This window comes from Camelus bactrianus, chromosome 35 (genome assembly GCF_048773025.1).
Source record: "Camelus bactrianus isolate YW-2024 breed Bactrian camel chromosome 35, ASM4877302v1, whole genome shotgun sequence".
Lineage (NCBI taxonomy): Eukaryota > Metazoa > Chordata > Mammalia > Artiodactyla > Camelidae > Camelus > Camelus bactrianus.
In genome coordinates, this window is record NC_133573.1 from 23,734,002 (window position 1) to 23,749,009 (window position 15,008).

The 15,008-nt window shown below is 38.7% G+C and overlaps 1 protein-coding gene across 4 annotated transcripts in view; it reads right to left on the minus strand.

Annotated features, from left to right (window-relative positions):
• Positions 1–14,601, minus strand: part of UPF2 (UPF2 regulator of nonsense mediated mRNA decay) — an 85,896-nt gene extending 71,295 nt beyond the window's left edge. Inside the window, exons 1-4 of one of the 4 annotated variants that reach the window (XM_074358403.1) lie at positions 14,481–14,499; positions 9,434–9,501; positions 7,976–8,355; positions 4,809–5,588 (exon numbers count right to left, since the gene is read on the minus strand). In XM_074358403.1, the coding sequence (XP_074214504.1) occupies positions 4,809–5,588; positions 7,976–8,337 (1,142 nt within the window). In that variant the 5' untranslated portion in view covers positions 8,338–8,355; positions 9,434–9,501; positions 14,481–14,499. Of the gene's footprint in view, positions 1–4,808; positions 5,589–7,975; positions 8,356–9,433; positions 9,502–13,246; positions 13,403–14,480 lie in introns of those variants that run through there. The other 3 variants (XM_074358401.1, XM_074358404.1, XM_074358402.1) reach the window with 3 other exon arrangements.
• Positions 14,602–15,008: the final 407 nt, after the last annotated feature.

The following is a 15,008-nucleotide window of genomic DNA, read 5'->3' on the forward strand; positions in this document are numbered from 1 at the left end:
AGGCAAGCCTTCTCACATCAAGGTGCTTGTTTTATATCCTCTTTTGGGTCCCTCTTTTGTTTGGATTTGACTTTGTATGTCCTGAGTAGCTAATGTGTTTACTAGACACTTTAAAACCAAGTACCAAATGCAGATGGAGGTAAGCCCTGAGGAAGATGAGGGAAACAGTCTGAAGAAGTAGGAAAGAACCTGATTCTGTAATCTGCTATCCAAGTCACACTGGGCAAACCTTTAATCACTAAACTTGATCTACTGCCTTCAAAACAGGTACTTCTTTCAAGGGCACTATGAGGCTCATTTAAGACCACACGTCTGATGTGCTGTTATCAACATGAAACACTACTTTCATGAGGGGAAAACAAAATGACAGAGCCCACTATAGAAAAGGCAAGAACGTCAATGAAGTATTATTTTGATCTTCTATCAGCCAAGTTAAAAAAGAAAAAAATCTTGGAAAGAACACAGAAAATCCATTATAGCTTTGTTCTTATGCAGTCATGCAAAATAACACAGAACACATGGCCAAAATCTTGAAAAATAATCACGAAGCAGACCCATGAAAAAATACGAGGTTTCACTTTTCATCTCCTTTAACACTCTGTCAAATTCTCATGAGAACTTAAATTTTCTGGTGGTTTCAATTTAGAATTTGCTTATGAATGTCTTATAATCTTAAGTGAAAAGAGACTAGAGCACAGTTAAGCATAACTGAACCCAAAGATTTCTCAACAAACTATGTTAAAGTCAGACTCAGACTTAGACACTATCTGGAAGGAGGTAAACATTTTTGAGCATGGATTAAGTCTCTGTAAGTCCACAGCACGGTGACATAACATTTAATAGTGCTTAAACACTTACTACGTAATTTATCAAACAATCTACCTGTAGAGGCAAGGTACAACCCTACCTGAAAGGAACAATCGACACTATTTAATTTCAGGTGAATGTGTTTTTAAGTTTCAACATTATTAAAGTAATGCCTCATGAATTTGCATTAATAAAAGAAACCTCCCTGATTTTATTCATGAGACAAAAGCCTACATTCTACTCACATTTTTTCCCTTGCTAAACTCTAAATCAAATTATTTACTGCTGTTGAACTGAGCATGCATCATGAAGGTCATAATTCACTGGTACTGAAAGGAGAAACTTGCCAACACTCCCACCAACTTAGGAGGAAAATAAGGAATTCAGACATTTAAGAATTATTCAAACAAGAATTCTGACTTATTATCTGAATCCATGATTTCACTATATTACAAGAAACAAACTGTCACATGATTAAGTTATATCTAATAAAATTATTTCTTCAACCAATTCTTATTAAATGCCAAAAGAACCTGGGTAATATTACCTCAGTGAGAATATCTCAAAATGCAAAGCACTTCAAACATAAAGAGTACTGAACATAATAAAAAGCAAACTTAACAAGAAGTAAAGCTATTAACTCTAAATTGGTAACTAATATTTTTAAATGTGCAAATATTAACTCCCCAATCACTTAACCAAACTGCATTAAAAAAAAATAAGATTTTGTATTTAAAGGGCAAAAAGCTTATAAACTCAAATTTATTAGAATTCACCCAACCCTAAAGTCAACTCTATTGCTGGCTGATGACTGTAAATCCCGCAGGGGCTCAGAAACAGAACTAGCTAGTACCTATCAGCCCGGATCACAGGAGAAAAAAAACACCTGAAATTCCTAAGTCTCACTCAGTCACTGTGTTCATTCACTCATCAGAGTGTTTTTAAGAAAAGACCAGAGGTTTTATTACTCTATTTTTTAAAAATTAGTTAAGTGAATTTTTAAGTAGAGACTTTAATGAGGTTGTACTAAGACTTCACAACCTCGAAGCACAGTGCCATCCAAGTTAATTAAAACCACTGAGAGCATTTACAATCCATAGACAGAAAATACAGAGTACTTCACTTTTCTTTTTAAAGCATCATTATTATGATATTGAATAAAGCCTTAAAGTCATTTACGTATGAGTCTTAAACATCCACTAGCTAGTCTGGCACTTGGATTTCTAGCATATCGTGCCTTAGAGAAATCTTACTGGGAAAAATGATTGCCAATGAGTTATTACTATGACGCAGAAAAACCTCAAGACACCTACTGGATAAAGACTGGGAGGGAGAAACTTTTGGAAACTGGTCATTTTAACTGTAATGTACCCTCTTAGAAGGAGACTAACACTAGGCCAAGTACGGGCTCTGCACTAATCCATTCCTCATGTCTTCTTTGCTCAGTCAGGCATTTAGGTCTTCACTACAGAGGCTGCTCAAACTAAAGCTCTCTAAAGCATGAGTGATTTATTAAACTGTATGCCAATTATCTTCTATCTCGTGATTAAGATCCTCACATCCCCCAAGTTATTACATCTAAGTGTACAGTCTCCTGTAATAAAATGACTACTACCATGGCTAAGGTCAATTTACATTAAGTAAATAACCTCCTCTAATAGCCACAGGTTAATAGTTCTGTATTTAAATGAGTAAAAGTTTCTAGGAAAAAGGCCACAAAGCTATGCTCTTAACACTATATCCTGCTCAAAAATTTCTTCCGTGACTTCCATAACAAAAAAACCGGAGGTCTGCTTATCTCAGCTGAATGTGACCAGTGGATAAACACAATTAATAATATACACATCACTGATGTTAGTAATTACCATTAGGCTAACATAATATGTCAAAACTATCTAAATAAAGTTTAAAAGAGGAAAGTCTGTATCACATATGAAAAATTATTTCACTAGTTTCAGGTGAAGAACTGGCTTGGCAGTAGCTCATTTGAGAAGTTAGTCTTTAGGTGTAACAAAAAGTCAAAAGACTGACAAGGCAGCTATAAAAACTAATGAACTGTAGGTCACAGGCAGATAAGAATGCATCCAAAATAAACGACCTAAGGATAGTGAAGTGTCTGGAAATCATGGAGTAAACTGAAAGAATCGGAGTTGCTAGCCTGGAGAAAATGAAAGGGAAACATCTCAGCAGGCTGCAAATATTTGAGACTTTATCACAGTGTAAAATAAGAGACATGGGCCATGCCAATGTTTCTCATAGACTACGTGCTATAACAAAATAATCTTTTTTCCAATCACTGAATTTCTATAAAGTACAGCTGCAATATCATGGCAATGGAAAACTGCTATCAAAGTATATAAATGTTTAGTCTCAGTTCCTCAACTTAATTCATTGCCAACAGGTAAGCTGTTCACAGACCCCCACTCTGAGTAGCTTTATTCCATCTGTATCAGAAAAAAAGCAAATCAATGTATGGGAAGTTAAATTTAACAAATAGATGTGTCCAACCTATTTCGTGGAAGAGATCAGAGCACGAAGCTCGAGAAGTTTTCAGAAGAATAATTTATGTTAGATAATCTGTAGAATGGATGGACTCCTGTGTTGGAAGGGTGACTGGATTAAATCATTACAGAATCTCTCTGCTCTCAAAGCTTACATGAAGCCAATCAAAAACAAACACACACACAGAACCCTTAAAGTAGTCAATAAAAAGTAATCAAAGCATACTTTCAAAATCAACTGTGATGTATGAGGTAGGACATATGGGAAAAGGACTCGAAAAATGACAAAACACTATGTAAGTCATAATTAAGAAACCTTAAATATGTGAGAATGTTAACAGAGGACCACTACTTTCCTTTTTAACCCATTACTGACTATACAAATACATTCTGAAGTTGCCTCTTCAAAGTTTAAAACAGTCTTCGCTATTCAAAAGCACAAAAACCAGGATTCTTTTTTTAAAAAACATTAAAGAGCACCACTGCCATCTTAAACTCTCACCTCTGAGTGGTCTTCAGCCCCCAGGGTTTAGCCATATAGTCTCTGCACCTGCCTAACCTGGACTTAACTGAACTACTGGCTTACTCTACTGCAGTCCTTTCTGGTAAGTCAATCACCTTCTAGAGGTAACTACTTAAACGAGTCATCCCAGCCCAACCACAGGCTTAGGAAGAAGTGTATTCCCCCATACATGCGCTTTAAATAGTTGCAAAGTACTCAGCCAAAGGGTACTGCTACTGCCTTTCTGTACCCCGCCAGCCCTCCTCCAAATCCAACTCTCCATAAAAGTTGATCTTTTACCCACAAAGTGCATCACCTTCCAGCTTGCTGATGCCTTCTAGGTACGGGTGCTACACAGCAGTCTACAGTATCAGACAATCAAAGGTGGCCTAAATCAGGTGTCTTCACCACAGGCACATATGTTACTCATTTAGAATTTTGAATGGACGTCCCCAGGAGACAGACTTCGGTAAATGCACTTCACATAGTTGCATTTAAAGAATTTTTCACTTTGTACACTATTCCCCAAATTTCTGATCTAAAATACCACCAATAATCAATGACTTGTTTTCTTAAAAAGTATCAAACAGCAACATCAATAAACTGAAACACAAAACTATAAAAGCAAACCTGTTATAGATAGAGAGGGATCAGCAAAACACACAGAAAAATAATAGAATATAAGTTAAAGTGACAGAAAAAGAAAATTTATCCCTCAACATTAAGGAGTTTTTAAATCACAAGAAGAAACAGATGCACAAGGCAGAAATCACCAGCCACTTGCCAGGTTTCTTTTAAAATCAGAAACAAAATCTATCGTAGACTCATATTAAACATAAGTACTTAGACAGTTACACTCTGAAGTTTTCCTAGAGGTTAAGAAATCACCTGCAACGAGCCCTTTCCCACAAGTTCTTTCAGTGGCATGAAGACTCTAAAATTTTTTAAGTATGAGCTCCAAAATAAACTCTCAAATCTGAGAAACATTTGAAAATCACCTGTTTTGTCTCTCAGTATTCTGTAGCTCCCTGTGGTCCCTTTTCAGGTGTTTGGTCAAAGACGTAAAGTATTCTTTTAAAAGATTCTGGAAAGGTTGCTGTTTCTCTGGACTAATGATCTCACTAGGAGGAAAACTCAAATTAAACTTCTCTGCGGCACTCTTTACTTTCCTTGGTACAAGTCCAGCAATATCATCTCCACAATGTCGACAAAAACTAATCACCACAGAAACATGAGTATGGGATTCCCGGTCAGCATTAATAATATTTTTTAGCTGTTCATAGATTAAGGAAAGACCTTCCTTGTCAGTGAAAATCCCAACTATTGTCAACTCTGCAATGAAACGCAAATCGGTTCTTAACTTGGTAATGTTAGGTGTTTTCTCTTCTTTCCTTGCTTCAAAATGTTTTTTCCAAACCTGAAGAAGTGATGGGGCGAAGTCGGCATAGCGCTGGTGAAAGAGAGAGCATAAGTGCACAGCACAATTCACATCAGAGATTTTCAGCTTCGCTTCCACAATAGAAGCTACAGCCTCTGCAATGTATTTGCTTAAATTTAGGCCATTAAAATCATGGGACAAGGAGTCTCTCTGTTGTTCTGTAATAGTTTTTAACTTCTTGACAAAAGCAGTATTTTTCTTCAAACTTGAGTCTAGTCGGCTAAAGAAATTTTCCTCTGGCCGGTTATCTGGAGCATTTTGGTTTTTGCTACGAAATTCCTTTCTTAACTGATGGCGTTCCCAAGCTTCCTGATGAAGCTGAACGGATTCTTCTTTCTCTCTACATAAAAAAACAAACACACAAGTAAGTAAAATACCCTGTATATTTTGAAGCATCACTGATGAATCCTCTAAGAAAGCCAACGAAAAAGTGACAAGTTAAGCAACAGAATCCAAGAGGAACGAAAGATGCAAGAGGCCCTTTCACTACTTTAAAGACATTTGATTAATAACAAGATAATGAGAACCCAGTCTACTGATAACACCAAATGTGGCAGAGTGGAGGATTTTGAATAACTAGATTAAAAATCATTCCACCAACTGGCAAGTTAAATGGACAAAACACTTTTGTCAACTATACCTCAATAAAGCTGAAAAAAATAAATGGATAAAACACATGATGCTTAATATGAATAAACAAAATAATATTCTTAGGAAAGATATAAAACCTAAAACAAACAAAAGCATTGGGAAAACAGAAAAAAAAAAGGTCCACGAAAAGTACTTTCATTAAAGAATAAACATTATAAAAGAATTCATTAAAATGTTTTGAAATGTTTTCAAAGTACCATTTTTCCATACTTCAGCATTAAACAACCTATATTACTAATAAAGTACCTTGCTAGTTTCAGGTCTTATAATTCAAGTGTAACTAAGAAAACTTGTAAAGGAACCAGAGAACTGTAAGATAAAAGCCCTTTAATAAAAGGTTAACAGACTCAGCTTATCCTTAAAAGAATAATTAAGAACAAATTACCTACGTTTCCACTAAAAAGATGGAATATGTTTAAACTGCATAAGTAGTAAAGTGCCTTGGGCTGAAGTGGGAGAGTGGGGACAATCTGATGCAAAATACGTAACTTTAAAATATAAATTTCTTAAAAAATAGATTTTCATCTTTCTGAGATAACCATCCCTGAGCTACCCTACAATTCTCTAGTTTTTTTCTGCTAAAAGCCACAGTATGTCAACAGAGACTGGCATCTATCGCTGGGAACACAGACATGTGAGTACCTCTTGAAGTCTCCCAGCCACACACACACACACAAGATTAGCAGTGAGAGTATACTTTAAGAAAGCATAACTCGTTATGTATATGCATTAAATAACTCAACCATCATCTTAATTAAAAAACACTTGGATATATAATGAATACATATATATATTTACAGTTGAAATAATGTGATGCTTTAAAATACTCCAGAGGAAAAAAGTGGGTAATTGTTGATGCTGGGTAGATGGGGAGGAGTGGTAGGTTTTTCCCAATAAGAAGTTGGGGTTTTGGTTGCTGTTAATGCTTTTTTAAGCTGTTTATTTGGCGCAGCGAGAGAACAAAAGCTATAATGAAATTATATATCCTTGTGATTTTTTTTTAAAGTAAAATAGAAAATAAGCAAGGAACTCTTAAGAATCATGGTTCTGAATATGCCAAAACTGGCCACTACTGTTGCCTTTCAGACCTAAGGCTCCAGTTCCTCATTAAAAACAGAGATCCTAAAGAACTTCAGTGAGAAAGCAGGTAGCTAAGGGGGAAGGGATAGCTCAGTGGTAGTGCATGCCTAGCAGGCACGAGGTCCCGGCTTCAATCCCCAGTACCTCCACTGAAATAAATAAATAAACTTCATTACCTCTCCTCAAAACAAACAAAACAACAACAACAACAAAAGAAAGTGGGTAGCTGAGCTGTTTTGGAGATTCATGAAAATTCATGTGTGCAAACCGCTTTTTAAATCACACATATGAAGAGAAAAGCTCATGCACTAGTCAAGAACTGTCACTTCTGCTACATCCTGGTAGTCTTCCCATAAGGACTATGTCGTTGTTTCCCAGTTTATTATATCATTTGCACAGATCTACAAGGTTAAAAATAATTTAGATAAAGATAAAAATGGGAGGCATTATGGAATTGTGCTGAAGAACAAAGGTTTTAAACTCAGCCAACCTAGCTTCAAATCCCAGCTGTTCAACTGTCTACTGTGATTTTAGGCAAGTCACTTAACCTCTCAAAGTTTCGTTTCAGTAATCTGTAATATGAAAATCATAAAGCTTACTTCATTAGGGCTGCCTTAAAGACATGTACTGACACAATCGTAGTGCCTGGCACATAATAGGAACTCAACAAAGAGCAACCATTAAGAACTAAAGATTTTCAACTTAGAAAGATGGTGTATTTTACTGTGAAAAAAAGCTTTTTTAAAAAACAAAAACAACCCAGATTGCCCTACACATCAACAAATATTTATTAAAGATTAATACTAATTAATTTAAAGAATGAAAGCACCATAAGCATGCCTCTAGTCAGTGAAACTCACAGAACAAGTAAATTAAGACGCTCTCAACTCTCAAGAAACTGCACCCTGGAAGTTTTATTTCAAATAATCACTGTTTTTCCAAAACATTCGTATCTTCCCATTCCCGCACATCAGTAATTAAAATAAACGTTCTTACTTCAACTGGGCAGCCTCCTCTTCCTGCTGACGTTTCACCTGCTCTTCTTGCTTCTTTCTCTCTTCTTCCTCGTGTTTCTTTTTCTCTTCTTCCTCTTTTTTCTTTAATTCCTCCTCTGCCTTCACCTTTTCTTCTTCTTTTTTCTTTCGTTCCTTGTCATCTTTTTTTCTCTTATCTTCTTCCAGTTTCTTCTTCTTATCTTCAGGGACCTTAATAACCTCCTTCTTGGTGGTAAGTTTGATCTCGTCTTTTGGTTTCTCCCTGCTGCTCACTGGCCGCCTTTCACTGCAGTCTTTTTCCTTGTTGTTTAGTAAAGATTCTTTTTCTTCCATACTTGCTGGCTTTTTACGCTCAGCTGGCATTATGTTACCCAGGAAAATCTGTAAGAGTAAAAGAATGTCAGCATTGTAGATGCAATGACTTTTTTTTAGTGATGTGACACTATTTTGCTAAGTGGAACATATTAATGCAACTTGGCAACTGTGGGAGATTAAATAAAATGCATACAAAATGAATACTAGCTCTGTGATAAAATAATTCACTGGTTACATTCCATATTCTATCATTATTAGGTACGCCTATGTCTAAGGACTTTTTTTTTTACTTTTTATTGAAGAAAAATTCAAACACAAAGGTAGAAAGCACAACAGAAGGTATCTCCACGTACTCATTACCCAGATTCAACCACTATCAACTTCAAAACAACCTATCACCTAATCATAAACAGTTCAGTATGTACCTGAGAACATTTTGAATTAGTTTTCATCCCATTTCACAGCCGTTAAGAAATACTGGTGACATGATTTCATATAATATTCAATACAAATATTTAAGTGGGAACATAAACAAACTCTTGCCTCCTATAAAGCAACTGACAAAATGGACAAGACTCACAGATTTCACTTCATGCTCTAATTAACCTCATCAAACTTTCAAACACAAAAACAGTTAACTAACACAACTTAGACTAGGTTTTTCATCTCTTTATTAGTATTAGTCAAAGTTAATTTATAAATAAACATGATGATAACATCTGTATATTCTGTTCTAATACCTGCCAATACAAAAACCACCAGCCAGGATTTCTCAACCTCAGGAGCAGACATTTTGGCCATGACAATTCTCTGGGTGGGGAGGAGGGAGATACCATCCTGCACACTATACAAAGTTTAAACACAGCATCCCTGCCTTCAATCCAGTAAATGCCAGTAGTATCTCCCCAGTTTTGAAAAACAAAAATTATTCTAGACATCACCAAATGTCCCCTGGAGGCAAAATCACAGCCAGCTGAAAACCACTGCACCAGCCACATGTGGCTACTCATGCTGTAAATTAATTAAAATCAAACAGAATTTGAAATTCAGTTCTCCAGCCACTCTCCATATTTCAATTGCTCATTTCCACATGTGGCTAGTGGCTACAACATTGGACAGTGCAGATACTAAACATTTTCCTTACCGTAGAAAGTTCTATTGGACAGCACTGCTCTACAGTACAGGCTCCATACAGTTAACTGGAAATAAACTCTGGAATAAAAAAATGTATTCCTCAGCAAAATGTATGGTTTTCTTTTCTAAAAATACATCTCTACTTAGAACTTAGTGTTCTAATATAATTTATTTTATGGACAGAGCTTCATGTTTTACTTAACTCCTAAATCATCTGAAAGTTGTATACAAGAAAATCAAAATACTTCCACTTAAGAAGTGTAGGATTACTTAAACTACCTAATTTTTTATTAAAAGCTAAAGACAAACATAGTATTCTTAAGTATTTTCAGACATAGGTTTTAAATTAAATCAATAAAAACTAGGTTAGCAAACAAACCATTTGCAATAATAAGTATTTTATAAACACAAACCATTTATTTCGGCACTCTAATAAAATATCACAGAGACAACCTAGGCCAATAGAAGCACATGCCATAGTCTGTCCCTTCTCTTAGCCACCTCCTCCTCCCCCTTTTTCTGTTTTACTCTCTTACTCTCCTCCACTTCCACATTCTATGCATTTACTCTGACAATGACACCCTAAGGCTTTGGTTAACCCCATCAGTGGAACTCTAACAAAAAAGGCTGTTAATTCTGTTTAAACAATCATTAAAATATATAAGAGCATAATTACTTATGTTGCAAGAGAGTGTTTATATTATCTGGGAACTGTAGTCATCAATTCTCATGCAGCTTCGATTAAATACCCACCTTTGCCCTAAAGCAAGCAAACTTTCAAAAGAGAAAATACTAACAGCTGTTACTCACTGGTACCACAGTAAACATGGTACATACGTTACCTCACTTAATACTAACATCTCTGAGGCAGGTATTATTTTCCCTTTTTTATAAATAAGTAAACTGAGACCTGACCAAGTAACTTGACCAAGGCCTCCACCACTGGTGACAGAGCTGGAATCTGAACACATACTCTTAACCAAAGTTGTTAAGAACCTTGAGAGTATGAAATCGTCAGCTGAAAAACTTGATCACAGATACTGACTACAACAGATCACAGAATTACGTATCTCAGAATAGAAAGAGTCCCTGATGACAGCTAAGGAGTTTTTATATTACATTTTAACTTTTGGTGGATTCTAGCTAAAACGTATGGGGACAAGTTAATTCTTAACAATACAATCTTACTTTGGGATATTTATCATTATGTGCAAAAAATAGTAATAACGTTTACATAGAATTTGTATTTTTTGATACGAGGCAGCAACAAGTGACATTTCCACTGATACAAGAAAGTACAGTTCTCAGAATATGAAAAGAACAGCATTTACCACAATAAAGGTGTTAAAAAAAAAACTGCATCAAAATTTATAATTAATATCTCATTTATGAACATGAAATTAGATATTAAGTTCTGTGAAAACACTAAGCAATTCCCTTAGAATCTGACAAATTCATAAAGAATCATCATTTATCAGTACAACAGGTCTCCCAAATTTCTGTGACTTCCTGTGTTATTCATTTATTCAATAGATTTTTAGGTGCCTTCTGTATCAAACCATAGGAGGCATCCAGGAGTTAGATTCTGCTCTAGAGCATAACAAAACAGATTCTCAATAAAACCCTTAAGTCCTGGTACTGGCATCTTCTTTGAATGACTTCATCCTTATATTACAAATATATACCCAAAGTACACTTGAAACCAGATTTCTGTGAACAAAAAATATGATGAAAATCTAAAGGTTCATGGAAAGGCAGCATGTGAAAACAGCATGAGCATTAGTTAGTGAGATTTTAAGGTTGCATCCCAACCCTGCAAACTGCTAGTATGGAAACTGAGCAAGGTAACTTCTATTCATCAATAAAATGGAGACACTGCCACCTCTCTTACTTCTAGTTAGAGTTCTGCTAGCATAGCAGTAGCATGAGGGACGCAGTCTACAAATGTCTATTCTCTTTCGCAGAGAACACCGAAAAGTTCCACCTAAAATGAGAGATTTTTAGAGTTCGGAGAACTAGATTTCATCTACTCCAATTCTCCATTTTTACAGAGTGACCCACCCAGAATTATACAACTAGTCTAGTGGCTGAGTTGAGAATCTATGTCCAAGGCTCTTTTCCACTATACTCCCTGACTGACCCTGAGCTTTAAAAAGCCAAATAAAAGATACGAACAACATGATTCAGATTAGTATGCATTTGTATAACATCAATTTAAAAAAAATTAAACTAAGCATTAAATTATATTTAATGAAATGCTAAAATTTCTGTAAATTATTTTAATAAACTTATGTTTTAATAAATACTTCACCTCAATTGTTTTCAAAAACCAGAACTTTTAAGTAAAATAGGATAAAAATGAGTGATTTTTAATTGGAATATGATTAGCTCTGACAAGTTATTTTACTGAGTGTAATTACACTCACACAGTCCTTAAAAGGAAGTCATGCTTTAAAATCACCTTCTTAGCTCCCAAATAGTGTCCTAGCCCCTGGGCTGTATATTTTATTTGGTTTTCTAAACATACTCTGAACTTCCAAAAGAAAGTAAAACTGCTTTACTGGTAAAACAGGTACTCCCAATGGAGTGTACTGGGGGAGAAAGTGCAGAGAATGAGGTGTTTCCCTTTTAAAGATATCCCTGGCAAAGTACCATATGGACTATGTGTGAAGTCACAATGAGACTGCTCTGAAAATGCTCCAGAGAAAGAGAATGCTGTTTTACCTTTTATTTCTGCGTTATTCGTTCAAATTGTTCTAAGGGCAGAACCGCACAGGGGCATTACCTCCCCTGAGTCTTTGAGTTTAAAGAACGTCCTTATATAGAAGACTCTTCTAAAGTTTTTACAAATTCCACCAGAATTCAAAAATGGTTTTTCTTGAGTTGTACAATTCTAATAAACACCTGAACACCATGCTAAATGAGAAAAGTGAGTGATGGCTATATTTAAGTCTGATGCATCACTACGAAGAACAAGTCCTAAAAGAGCAAGAGAGCTGATGGTCCGGTCCAGGGTGTACCCCCAAACCTATAAGGGGGCTCTGCTTGGCCAATGTGGAGACAAATACCCCGTGATCATCTCCTTAGTTCAACAGTGCTAACAAGGAAAGACTAGGACCCTTGGGATGAAGGCAAAGTAAAGAATTATCACCCCAAGAAACTAAAAAAAGTACTCCAAATAATCCATGCCCACCATTCCCAAATACAGCCAAACCCCTTCCCCTACACACACATCTCCCACAAACCCCTGCTCTGGCTCCACACGCCGCGACCCAACACGCTTCCCCACCACAACCCCCCTTCCCACGGGGATCCACGGTCACCTTGGCGGACCATCCCTGCCCCAAACCCGAACTTCTCACCCCACACTCCCTCAGCACCGGAGACCGGTCTCCCCGCTCCACATCCTCCCACACACGCACCCTCCCCGCTTCCTCGCCCTCGCTCCCCTCACGGCTCCCGAAAAGCTTTCCCCAACCTCCCCTCGCTCTCCTCCACACCCCCAAATCCCTCCACCCCGCCACGGCGGGCCCCCCGCCTCCAGCCCCGAGGCCCAGCCCGGGCATGTGGGGCAGGCACCCCCCTCGACTGCCCCTCTTGCCTGCCCCGGGGGCTCCCGCGTTGATGGGAGCCTCCAAGAGAGAGGGGTCTGAGGAGGACGCCGCGGGACCCGCGGTCGGGCTCCGGCTCGCCGCCCCCGGAACGCTGGGGTGCGGAGCTGCCTCTTAGGTCCCTCAGGGAGTCGGAGTCCAGGCCGGTGCCCCCCAGCCCGACTTCCTCCCGGTCGTTGGAGCGAAGGCGAAGGAGGTTCCCCGGGACTCACCTCGAGCCTGTTGTCAACATTAGCCCCGGGTTTCCCAGCACCAACTCCAGCGCTCGGGCTCTCCCCTCCCCTCCCCCCACCTAGCCCGCAGCCGAGGGCCCGCCTTCCCTGAGCTCCCCCTCCTCCCTCCGCCCGCCGGCCCTCCCGCCCGCCACTCACCAGCGCGGCCAGGCTGCGAGTGGGGGCGGGGCGGGGGGAGGTAGAAAGGAAACAACTGTCCACGCGATTGCCAGATAGGAAAACAGTCCGGCGCTCCCTACACCCAGCATCCGCACGCCTTTAGCTCAGCTCAGGGATGGAAGATCGCGAGCAAAGTCTCAGACGGGTGCCGCACGCATAGCGGCGGCCTCAAATTGCCCACTTGATGAGAGGAGCGAATTTTTCATACAGGCAATCTGTAGGGCAGCCACAATCAGCACCGCGAGCGAGGGCCTCAGCTGAGAAGAGGAGCGTTCCGAGGACCGGAGGCAGGAAGTGGATTGGTCGCCAGGAAAGGGAAAGCGCCTGAATTGGAGGTGCGCAAGCGCAGGCACTGGGGGAGGGGAGAAGGGGGGGAAAGCGAGAATGGGGCGGAGCGGAGCTAACAGGAGGTAAGGAAGGGCGGTGAAACAGCAGGCGAATTACGGAGCGCCATTAAGGACAAATTTAGCCTCCTGAGTCTCTCGGGAGTTTCCTGGAGCGAATATGAGGAAGAGGTCTAAGAAGGGAAAGTTTGATTGGACTAACTCGTGGGGTGAGATTTGAGATTTAGGAAGTTGGAAACTGGAGAGGCTAAAGAATATGGCTGGTGAGGAAGGTACAAGTTGGTTGGAAAGGAGTCTAGATTTAAGAGTGTCCTGGAAAGACTACGAAAGTCCAGTGGGGGAAATTCCCGAAGCAGCTTGAGGTATTCGAGGTAAAAGAACCTCAGGGTGAAGAAGAATTAGGCTTTTGCCGTACACATCTTCGAAAGTACCCTGTTCTAGCAAGCAAGTATTTTAAATTACAATGGAATGGTTTCCCTGAATTATTAAATAAAATCACCAGGTTAAGAAATTGGCTATTTTTGCCATTTCTTCCGAATGTGGAGCCAAATGTACTTTTACAACTGGTATTGGGGAAGGGTGTAGCTCAGTGGTAGAGTGCATGTTTAGCATGCATGAGGTCCTGGGTTCAATCCCCAGTACCTCATTCCTTCCCCCACCCCTCAAAAAACCCAAAACTAAGATGGTATCAGCTTATCCACACAACTTACTTTCTCTTAAATTGCTGAATTCGTGCCGCTGGCCTCCGATTTTTATCGAAACAGCGCTAGGGCTTGCAACAGGATCTGACGAGGCGTAAATAAGTATTGGACAGCTCCGGCTGGTTAGGCTGGTCAGGTTCCAAAGGAACAGAGGTGTAAAACTGGTCTTGATTCTTGCTTGACGTGCGGCGCCCTGCCCACAGAATGAGCTACCAGCAACCTCAGATACTTGAGGCAGGTCTAGATTCACTTCTATTCAGCTTTTGCCCATTTGCCTCTATTTACTGTTTTACTTACCATTTATAATTTTTTTTGTATTATTGTGGTGTAGTTGATATACAATGTTATATAAATTTCAGGTGTACAACATAATGATTCCCCATTTTTAAAGATTCTACTCCATTAATAGTTATAAAATATTGGTTATATTCCCTGTGCTGTATAATATATCCTTGTAACATCTATTTTATTATACATAGTAGTTTGTACCTCTTAATACCCACCCTTCTCCTTTTCTCAACCTTGCCCTTCCTCCTT